The 10813-nt window shown below is 40.4% G+C and overlaps 1 protein-coding gene across 2 annotated transcripts; it reads right to left on the bottom strand.

The window, feature by feature from the left end:
* Positions 1-165: 165 nt before the first annotated feature.
* Positions 166-10715, bottom strand: akap8l (A kinase (PRKA) anchor protein 8-like). 2 transcript variants are annotated; one of them, XM_028016501.1, is made up of 14 exons: positions 10555-10715; positions 9825-9863; positions 8480-8714; positions 6389-6980; positions 4123-4231; positions 3969-4018; positions 3251-3281; positions 3072-3162; positions 2737-2878; positions 2516-2621; positions 2298-2428; positions 1899-1994; positions 1126-1318; positions 166-1041 (listed from the first exon to the last, which is right to left on the bottom strand). In XM_028016501.1, the coding sequence occupies exons 1-14, from the start codon at positions 10577-10579 to the stop codon at positions 815-817; spliced, it is 2067 nt and encodes a 688-aa protein (XP_027872302.1). In that variant the 5' UTR covers positions 10580-10715; the 3' UTR covers positions 166-814. The 2 variants fall into 2 exon arrangements, with proteins under 2 accessions (XP_027872302.1, XP_027872301.1); XM_028016500.1 differs by having other exon boundaries at positions 166-1056.
* Positions 10716-10813: the final 98 nt, after the last annotated feature.

Here is a 10813-nt window from a genome sequence, read left to right on the forward strand (position 1 = left end):
AATCAATAAGGGTTGCGTAAAACGTTAGAGCACCAAAACACTCAACCATAGTGTAGGTTTAAAAAGTAATCTAAGACTTCAAAGTTTAAAGGAACTATTTAAGTTTAAGTTTAATTGAGACACACTGAGATACAACAATCCTGAAAGATGGCAAAGAATCAGAGATTTGTTTTGAACAAGTTTATTTCTCAGGTGAAACAAATAGTCACATCTTTTTTTTCTATCTATTCTGAATGTCAACAGTTAAATTCACTGGAAGATTAAAAAGCTCACATTGCTGTAAAATTTCAAACGCAGATCACAAATAGGTCAATTCTGGGTCACCATGCAACTACAAAAATAAAATAAAACTAAAGTCTTGGAACATTACAATACTGATAGCTTGTAAAAGAAATTAGAAATATTCAACAAAAAGGAGAAAAGTTTGATATTTTCACAAATATTGCCTTTGAGGTTTAAATAAAAAAAAGGAAATCCAAGTGTTTGTTGCAATGAGAGTGAAGACAGCGCAAGCATTTATTATTTGATTTAAGACTGGAACCAGCAAGGCCACCTGTTTGTCCCCAAAAAGCTACTTTACAAATTAATCTCAAACATACTGGAACACAGTCATGCATCAGAGTTTCTTAAAGGAACGTCGCCACTTTTAGTCGAGCTTAGTGGATAGTAGTACCTGAAGTGGAAAACGTATTCCTAATGCAACAAAAACCAAAAAAAAAAACAGCAGAAGTATGTACAGCTGATTTAACTGGACTGATTCAGCAGCTGGTCCAGATATATTCACATTAAAACGCTCACAGGAAGGAAGGACAGCTCATTCTTGACATTCCTCCGCTCCTTCCTCGTCGCCATGGAATCCCTCTTCTCCTTCGTCGTGCACTACGTATCCCTCGTCCTCCTCCTCGCCAATCTCGAAACCTTCCTCTACTCCATGGTTTTCCTGCGTTTCCTCTTCCTGGTTCTCTTCCTCCAGCTGCTGCTCTTCATCCTCCATCCTCTCCTCTTCCTCCCCTGCAGCAGCAGCAGCAGCAGCAGCAGCAGCAGCAGCAGCAGCAGCAGCAGCAGCAGCAGCAGCAGCAGCAGCAGCAGCAGCAGCAGCAGCACCAGCACCAGCAGCAGCAGCACCAGCAGCAGCTGCTGGTTGTTCCCCCTCTGCCTCCTGAGCAGCTTCTCCTTCAGCCACAGACTCATCTTTGATCTCTGGATTTTCTGGCTGACCTTCAGCCGCCTCCCCGGTGTGCTCCAGCTCTGACACGTCCATCGCCATGGAGTCCTCCGGGTCGTGCTCATCTTGGTTCCCGGTGAATGGGTTCTCACCCTGGCAACGAGACAATACTTCAATGCACATTTACTACAAAAGTAATAAGAAAATAAATTACAGTCGTGATTACTTTATGAATAGAAAACAGTTTTTCATTTTCAAATATTTCACATTTCAGTAATAATGGATGAAAAATGATGGTTAGCTGTTAATAAAACTATGTGTTTTATTAACAGTTGATAAAACATGTAGTAAATAAAAAATATAGTAAACAAACAAATCTAATAGTACAAAAAACAGTAAATAAAATGCTAAAATAGTAAACAAAACATAATTGTTAATAAACATAACAGTTAACAAAATAGTTAATTTAACAGTAAATAAAACATTAAAATTATAACGCATAATATAACAGTACAAAAATAATACTGAAACAGAAGATGGTATATGAAAAATGTAATAAAATAGAATTGCAAATATAAAATAGTAAAAGTGAATAAAATAATAATAGTAAGTAAAAAAAAAAAAAAAAAAAAGCAAATAAAAGATAGTAAATTAAATATAAAATAGGGAAAAAAAATCAAACTGTAAAAAAAAGAGAATAGAATCAATGTAAATAAAAAAATGATTGACGTACCTTGAGGTAGCTCTCCAGTTTCTTCCCAATCAGTTTGTGGTTGAGGATGCTTCTAGCCACTGACAAACTGCCACGCTTCGCTTGCTCCATTATGCCCTTAAAAACAACGTTTTTACAGATTTTACACGGAGGGCCACAAAAACAAAGGAATTACGTGAAAAATATTAATAAGACTCCACAAAACAGTTGCAAGTATACCAAAAATGTAGATCTAGAAAAATAAAAACTTTATAGCAGAAGACGGAACCAAAAAAATCTGAAGATCTTTAAAATTATTTTTTAATACTTTTTCTCCATTGGAGCTCAAGGAAGAAAAGCTTAAAATCACGGCGTGAAACAATAAGCCGAATGCAATTCCAGCACTGTGAATGATCGGGTCAGGTTTCAGTGGAAGCGTACCTTCCGGTTGTAGTTGTGGTCTGGAGACTTGATGTGCTTCTGAATGAGGTGGGGCTGCATGGGAATGAAGAGGTCACAGGCTCCGCAGTGCGCCGCCTCCACCTTCCTCATGAAGTGCTCCATTCCGAGCTCTGAACCACGGGAGAAAACATCAGCACACACCGCTGCTGCTGCGTCGTCGTCGTTCTGATGCACAGAAGGCCGAAGGAAGCGCTTACCCCGGGTGAGATCCTGCTCTCTGTATATCTGACAGATGGTGGCGCTGTGATTCTCTAACTGGCCGACCCTCTCTGCCGTCTTCTTGAATTTGTTCTGCATGTATTCCTACAAAATGACGCACGCAAGACATTTTTTTATGAGGATTTGAATGAAACAGATCAATAGGAACCCAGTTCACTTTTTAAAATTGCGAATGAACTTCATGGCCATGCGACGCCACCTGCAGGAAGTCTGTGGTTGGTTTGGACAGCTGGTTGGAGAGGAACTTAAAGTGGTCCTTGTGAAAGCGGCTTTCCAGATGAGCGTCCATTTCTTCCTTGTAGAAGGAGCGGAACTTGCAGACGGAACATGCAAACATCAACCTGCCGTGAGAGAAAATATCGAATCAAAACTGGTGATGTCAGGCAAAAACAAAACAAATAAAAGCGCCATATAAACCTATATCCAGAAAATGAAGAATTTTCAATCATCTCCGATAAAGAAAAAGCCTATTTTGCTCACGTAAAGAATGAAGAAAAAGAAAGTAGATTTGTTTATTTAAGCCCCGCCCCTCACCTGTCCATGAAGCCTCTTCTCTTTCTTGCTTTTTGCTGCTTCTCCTGTCCTTGGGTCGGAGGCTTCTTCTTCTCCTCCTGTTTGGCCGTAGCTGATCAACAGTTCAGACGTAACACGAATGAAAACAGGTTCACGCTTCAAAAATATGGATTCTGACAAAAATATTAATTGGGAATTACCGGTTTTCCCTTCTTCAGAGGGAGTCGCTTCCTGCATTAAAGAAAATACATTTGATAAAATATCAAGTTTAGTTTGTGACACACACAGTAATTCCTAATTTTATGTGCTACTGTTTAAACTTGATCTTAATGTCACAAGAACTAATACTTCATGTGCACCAGTGTGAAGTGCTGTGTTCGCACACAATAGCATCCAACTCTGATTTAATTTCTGCTAAATGTGACCCGTATTACACTTTTTCATGGCAGCAGGACAGGCCACTTTAAAATCTTTTCACAAAAAAAAAGGAGAAAAAATAAACAATTTGTGCCAATTTTTTATGTTGTGTTATCACAGACACACCCAGTAGTTTTGCAAGCATTTGTAGTTAACCTCATTTACATGACACATCCCTCATAATGCTACACCAGAAGAAGACAGATGTTATATATTAGGTTGCAAGCAATGGCTGAATCAAAAAAAATTGCTCAACTTTATAAGGCAAAACAATAATAATCCACAGATGGCGGCATCCATATTTAATTCGATGTGCAGTGCTGTGTGACCTCTTTGTTCTCATTCTGTGAATGCAGGTCACACTGGGGTCAAATCGTTTACACGGGGATTTGATTGCAGTCAAAGTAAACCAATAATAAATAGATAAATATGGATTTCAGAAAAATAAATAAAAAAGAAAAATAAGATTGAGCATTAAGACAAAAAGCTTTCCCTATTCACCTCAGTAGCAGCCTCCGGATTGTTGTCGTCACCTTCTGGTTTTGGTTCTTCTGTTTACAATAAAATAAATAAATGGGCACAGAAAGATGAGACAAGACTGCGAACATTTCTATAAAACGTGACATCATCATGTCTCGGATTTCTGAGGAGTAACCTTGCGTTCCCTCCGCCTCTTCGCCCTCCGTCTTGTTCATCTTCGACTCCGGCTCGTCGCCTCCGGTCTTCCTCTTCTTCTGTCCGTCACGCTGCGGCTTTACCTGCTGCTGCGGAGCCAAATTAAAACGACACGACAGGATAAAATAAAATCATAACACATTTCTAGACTTTAACCTGCACTGCATTCCTGTCCTCATCGTCTTGAGAGTTCCTCACAGAAATGCGGCCGAGGCATGCAAACTACACATCTGCGTTTTGAACTCATTTGACTTTCAGTTTCTTTAGGCATGGGCCGGTTACTGGGTTCAAACAATGACGAAAGAGTCTCCATTATAAAAGTTTCTACTGCTTCAACTCCCTTTAATGCCAGAAAAAGTGACAGAAATGAGCAGAGTTTATGGAACAAAGAGCTGCATTTGCCTTACCATTTACTCGGCAGACATTTAAAGAAATACTCAAAGAAACATTAGCTGTGTTGCTATGACAAATGTGTGCAAAAATTTGTTGATATTCCGCTAATGCCGAAAATTTTGCAATTGAGACGTTTCCATTAAAAAGAAATTTAAAAAAAATAATTAATGAATAAAAAATCCCATGTGATTAAGTTTGTTAATGTGGTAAGTCATAAAAATAGTTATCACATTTTGCTAAATACACCAATTTTGAGACCGCTGGGAAACTTTTTTTTAAGCATTTCCATTAAGAAAAAAAAAAATAAAAATAAATTAATGGGCTGCTCAGTGGCGCAGTTGGTAGCACTGTTGCCTTGCAGCAAGAAGGTCCTGGGTTCGATTCCCGGCCCGGGGTCTTTCTGCATGGAGTTTGCATGTTCTCCCTGTGCATGCGTGGGTTCTCTCCGGGTACTCCGGCTTCCTCCCACAGTCCAAAAACATGACTGTCAGGTCAATTGGTTTCTCTAAATTCTCCCTAGGTGTGAGTGTGTGTGTGAATGGTTGTTTGTCCTGTATGTCTTTGTGTTGCCCTGCGACAGACTGGCGACCTGTCCAGGGTGTACCCCGCCTCTCGCCCGGAACGTAGCTGGAGATAGACACCGGCACCCCTCCCGACCCCATTAGGGACAAAGGGTGAACAGAAAATGGATGGATGGGCATTAAGAAAATTAATTTTTGCAATACCAATTTACACAGTTATACGGCCAATGGAAACGCAGCTTATGGCTTATGACAGACTGGTAAATTTTCTAATTGTGATTTAAGTAGAAATGTAAAAATGAAATAATGAAATAAATAATTGTGATTTTTGGACGGACTCAACACCATCTTGCTCATTTGTGAGAAAATTCTAGATTTTTCCAGACCCAAATTATTTCCAGTTCTTCGATTTAGCATAACTTTAAAGTGCAAATAAAAACGTAAATAAACGGTTTGATAAGAAGATATAAAACATGAAAGGAGAAACAACAGGATGAACAGAGATAGAAAGAAAGAAAGAAAGATTGATGTATGATTTGATAAAAGATGGCTCAAATATTCAGTGGACAAATGAGGAAGAAGGAAGGACCAAGACACTGACATTTTTTAGAGAGTAAAATGAATAGTTTGAAAATACAGCTCCTTTTCTCTAATTATCCAGACCTGGAAAATGCACATGAAATTCCAAACTTTTCCAGGAACATTTCTCATACCGGCCCATGCCTACTCAGGAGTTCAAATCTCTTTTATTTTCCAATAACTTTCTAGTTTCCAGACGGTTCATGAATGCCCCATTCCGGCTTAACAATTAGTGCAGGTCACCCACAACTTCAACTAGACAAAGAGGAAAAAAAAAAAAAAAGGAAAAAAGAGAGAGACCTAGATAGTACTGTGTGAATTTAGTTGAAAACATGAAAATGCAGTTTTTGACAAGACTGTAAATGTTTCTTTAAAATATTCAACTTAAAAATGGTATATATTTAAAAACAAATGAACAAAAAAAAAATTGCAGTGGAAAAATAATCAACCTGTAGCTAATTAGAAAGCATTAAGCAGCTGGGACTAATTTGTTGCACTTCACTGAACTTTTCAGGCCACTTTAAAATCAAAAGTAGATGAATTTTAGAAGTGCAAACATTTCTTTTATTGTTATTACTATTATTTGTGTTATATTTCACAAACTGCTGTAGTTGGAAAGCTAGCATGGATTAGCACGTTGGGCTAATGTTCCAGTTAAGAGTAAAAGAAGGAGGGAGTCAGAGAAAGGGCTCAGCATTCGCCCAGCGTCTGAGGTGGGGTGGGAGGGGTTTTCATTTGGCTGGAGGTACTTACTTTGATGAGGGGTCTCTTGCGGCCTCGCTGGCGACCGCCTCGTGGCCCCCCTCCAAAATGCCTCCCGGGAAAGTCCTGAGGCCCCGGAGCAGAGCCCTGGAAGCCACCGCTCTCGGGGTACATGCGGTTGGACAGGAGGGATGGGAGCTTGCCTCTACCACCTCCTGGAGAGTGGCCCCGGTGGGACTGGCCCCCGCCGCCGCTTCCCCGCAAACCCCCGCTTAGTGGGGTGGGGTCGGACCTGCGGCCGCCAAACCCTCCTGCGGCTCCTCGGGCCCCGGCGCCCCCGCCCCTTCTGGGGGAACGTCGGCCGGCTCCGACCCATCCGCCGCCTCCGGAGCCGCCTCCCTGGCCACCGGCGAAGGAGTCTCTCATATTCGGTCGCACTTTGGCGACGCCATAGGAGGAGGAGGAGAGGCTGTCAAAGCCTCCTCCTCCCCCGAGCCCAATTCCCCCTCCGAAGCCGGAGCCGCCTCGCTGAGTCATCAGCATGCTGTCCCCAAAACCGTAGCTACCGCCGCCAGATCTGTAGAGATCTCGGGAGGAGGAGAGCCCGGAGGGGCGCGAGTCGAAAGACTCGTACTCGTCAAACCTGCAGGAAGGGAGGGAGGGAAGAGGGTTGATAGCACAGCAGAGAGCGAGACAGGCAGGGAGGGCAAGCCAGGATGGAGGTTTCTCCACCTGCTCTTTCCTTCTGCTCCATCATCTTGCTTTCTCAGAGTGTCCTGTCACATCCAGATGTATGCAAAAAATTAAAAGTAAAATAAAATAACAAGAACCACATTAGATCAAAACGAGATGATCCGAAACTAGCGAGTTTTCAATTTGTGGTCAGCCTTTAGACTTTAAACTCTTGCAGATTAAAGAAATGCAATTTAGTTTGGGGTTTTTACTGGCTAAAGGCTGGGAAAGAAAACTCCACCAGCAACGTGTTCAGACAGGGGCAAGCGGTGAAACATCCTGAGATGTGAGCAGATTACACAGAACACCAATGAAATGGGATGATATATTTATAATCTATATAAAAAGGGGTTGTCATTCATAAATAATGTCTCTGTAAAGCGGTAAACTCATCGCTCTGGGTAACCTAAAGTCGGAACACAGGTTAGGTCACATGGAGGATGAGGGAAACGGACCAGAAAATAAAAATTGTCTGGGGAGAAACTTAAAGGAACGCCTGACTTCAGATGAAAAGAGTTTGTTTTTTTTAAACAAATTGAAAGATTTATATATCCACTTCCAACAAAAGCCCATGGCACTACACAAAGACAAGTGTTTAAAGATGTTTTTTTAAAAATCACTAAAGATCAAATAATAATAAAAAAAAAGATACAGGGTCTTCCTGTCAATGTTCCAAGTGGCACTAGGAAGCTTAATGGGATCATTTGTAATCCAGCCAAAGCAAATTTTACCCCATTAATATTGACAGACAGTTCAATAAACTGGACTGGAAATAATCTAATTTCAGGAAATTCATTCACAAAGTTAAACACTACCACACAGCTTCATCTCACACAGTAACATTCCGACACTGTGTGTGTAATCACTTAAATTCCAAGAAAATTATCGCTGTTACTTCTGTGCATTTTTTTGATATTGAGACTTTTTTCTTCCACTCAACCTTTTCATGTTTTTTAAAACCCTGTGGAGAATGTCAATGGCCGTCTACTGGACATATCTTAAATTAGCAAACTATCCCCATGATTGTAAATCATAATACAACATTTTTGTAATAACACCTATTTACTGGTCTTAGGGGATATTCAGATTTTTGGTTCTTAATTTATCAAATTTTTTTGCTTTGGATTAATTTAACAATAACTTTGAAGAACTTTTGTATTAATGACTTACATCAACATTTTATTTGTCTTTGGGATACATGAAGTTTTTTTTTTTAATTTAAAGAAACTAAAGCTTACCTTATGTGTGTAATCAAAAGACTGAGTTTAATTGAATAATGAAAATAAATTCTAATTTATCAAGATGAACTCATAAGTAGGTATCCTTCAAACCATTCCTATGCTGTGCATTACAATATATACTGTGGTATTTATCCTAAAATAAATTAACTAAAAAGAAAAACAATGTTACCTGTCTCCTCGAGACCCCCTAAACCCCCCCTCTAACTGTGTGAGCATGTCCAGGCGCTGGTTAATCTTGGCAATGACTGCGTCTGCGTGCGTGCCAGAGGATGTGAGCATAGATCCCCCTGACGGCCCTCGCTTCAGATGGCCGCCGCTGCCGCCGCCACCTCCGTATCCTCCAGCTCCGGAGTCTTTATAACTTCCTCCTGCTCCTCCTCCATACATGTCAAAACCACCAGAACCTTCAAAAGTGAAAGGGAACAAAAACAAGAATCATCCCTACTCCAACATCCCTTAATAATTGGCTTGAACATTTGATTTTAAAGAGGCAGTGTGATGCATTTCCCAGGCACATCGTGCTATAACATAGCACTATCAAGTAACTGTTAACTTCAGTTAATATAAAAATGCTGCAGAAATCAAATTTGACCTTGCAATTTAACGCCTTGAAATTGGGCCTCTGTCTCTTTAAGAAACTTCAACTTCATGAAGTCATCACAACATAGCTCCTCTATTAACCCTTTAACATAATTTTTTACCAGCATTACGCTGAGAAGTAGCTCATATGAAGAGTTCAGCAGATGAGCAACTCAACCAGGTGTTTGCTAATTGCTGCTGGCTAGTCTGAAGGAGCTGAGTGAGGTAGTTGTGTGTGTGTGTGTGTGTGTGAGAGAGAGAGAGAGAGGGAGAGAGAGAGAGAGAGGTGCTCTGCAATGCAGAAGCTTGGCTTGAGGAACAGCTCAGAGGAGGAGCTTTGTCCTCAGAGGCGGGGCTAGGTGCACCAAGGAGTTTTGCACAGCTGAATGGTTGTGGATTAGGGATTAACGGTTAAGGATTTCTCAAACATGCATCAACGAATCAAGGGAACGCTCCAGGTGTGTTTTTGATGAGGGAACAACGTTATAACATGATGTAAAGCTCAAAAAAGTAGATTTTACATAACACTGCCCCTTTAATAATTGTTTCACTTTGCTACAACAGTTTACTGTTCTTGTCGAGTCCTAGTGCTTATTTTTCCTGTGCTTAAACGTCGAGCCGTGTTCTTGAGCTTTGCAATAAGATGAAACACCTCAGTTGATCTATTACTGATCAAATGAAAGCTGATAATGATGCAAACAAGCATGTTGAGGGTTATATGCCAAGCAAAACATCGCTGTACATCAGCTTAGCTTCCCTTCAGTTCCGGTAAATGTGATTTAGTTTGAAGCACATTGCCCAACTGTGCTTGTCATACATATATATATATACTATAGCACGCATTGATTGTACATTAAATACGCTTAAGCACTGAGAATGTGTAACAATGCACTTCAGTCTGCTAGTAAGATTTGTTTGATTATTAACTTCCTCACCTCTGTTTCCTGAGCTTCCGCCTCCCCAACTGGAATAACCTGCAAAAAAAAAAAGAAAAGAAAGAAAATGAGTAAGTATGAGGAAACCAACAAACCTAGGTTTACTTTAAGTCTGGTTTGTAAAATATCATTGGACAAAAAGGAGGGAAAGCAAAGAAAAATAGTCAATTTCATAATAACCGTCATCAAATGGTCACCAATACGTGACCAACACAAAAGACCCGACAAGTATTTTTGATACATTTAAATTTCCCTTGTGCACTGAAGCGGCCATTTTAACATTCAGTGTTTAAACTTAGGCTTTTTAAATGCCCGCCCCTGTTCTAAATATTGAACACTATAATCCTCACACAGCACCACCATATTACTCACAGCTAAAAAAAAAATAAAATAAAAATAAATAACAGCAAAGCAGAATCGTGACGGCTAACCACAACGGCGCTGTCACGTTCATGCTAGCGGAAATGCCTATGGTAGAACTAGCAACATATCGTAAGTCTGAATTAAAACTGCCAAGTTAATTATGGACAACAGAACGAAAAACAACGAATGTTTAACGTCTTTGTTTAAAGCTACAGCTAGCGGGCCTGGCTAGCTTAGCTGGGAAGCTACAAATGTGCACAACCACAGCTAGCACAATGTAGCTGCTTTCTACTCGGTAACACAGAGAGCTAATAGGGTTTTTTTTTTTTTTAAGAACAAAAATACTACACGATCTGTGGATATTTACCAGAACCGTAACCTCTGTTGTCCATGGTACTTTTAGTCCACCGCTTAAAAAGCGCAGTTGAATCCAACGGCCAAGTGTGAGCAGGTCGACGCCGTTGCTCTGCGACAGGATGGAGCAAACGGACCGGAGCGGCTACTCCACACAAAACGGGATGCGAGGCCAACCACGTGACCAACCAGGCCAGAAGAGGGGTATTACGTAAAGTCCACGTTTATTTTATTTTATTTTTTTTTATATTATGTTATACTGTTATTCCGTC

Source organism: Xiphophorus couchianus, chromosome 5, assembly GCF_001444195.1.
Source record: "Xiphophorus couchianus chromosome 5, X_couchianus-1.0, whole genome shotgun sequence".
Taxonomy (NCBI): domain Eukaryota; kingdom Metazoa; phylum Chordata; class Actinopteri; order Cyprinodontiformes; family Poeciliidae; genus Xiphophorus; species Xiphophorus couchianus.

Coding starts and splice junctions, on each gene's coding strand:
- akap8l (XM_028016500.1), bottom strand. CDS start 10,579: ATGGACAACAGAGGTTACGGTTCTG. Junction 2,429..2,515: donor AGAGCAGGATCTCACCCGGG/GTAAGCGCTTCC, acceptor CCCGTGGTTCAG/AGCTCGGAATGGAGCACTTC. Junction 1,057..1,125: donor ACAACCAGCAGCTGCTGCTG/GTGCTGCTGCTG, acceptor CTGCTGCTGCTG/CTGCTGCTGCTGCTGCTGCT.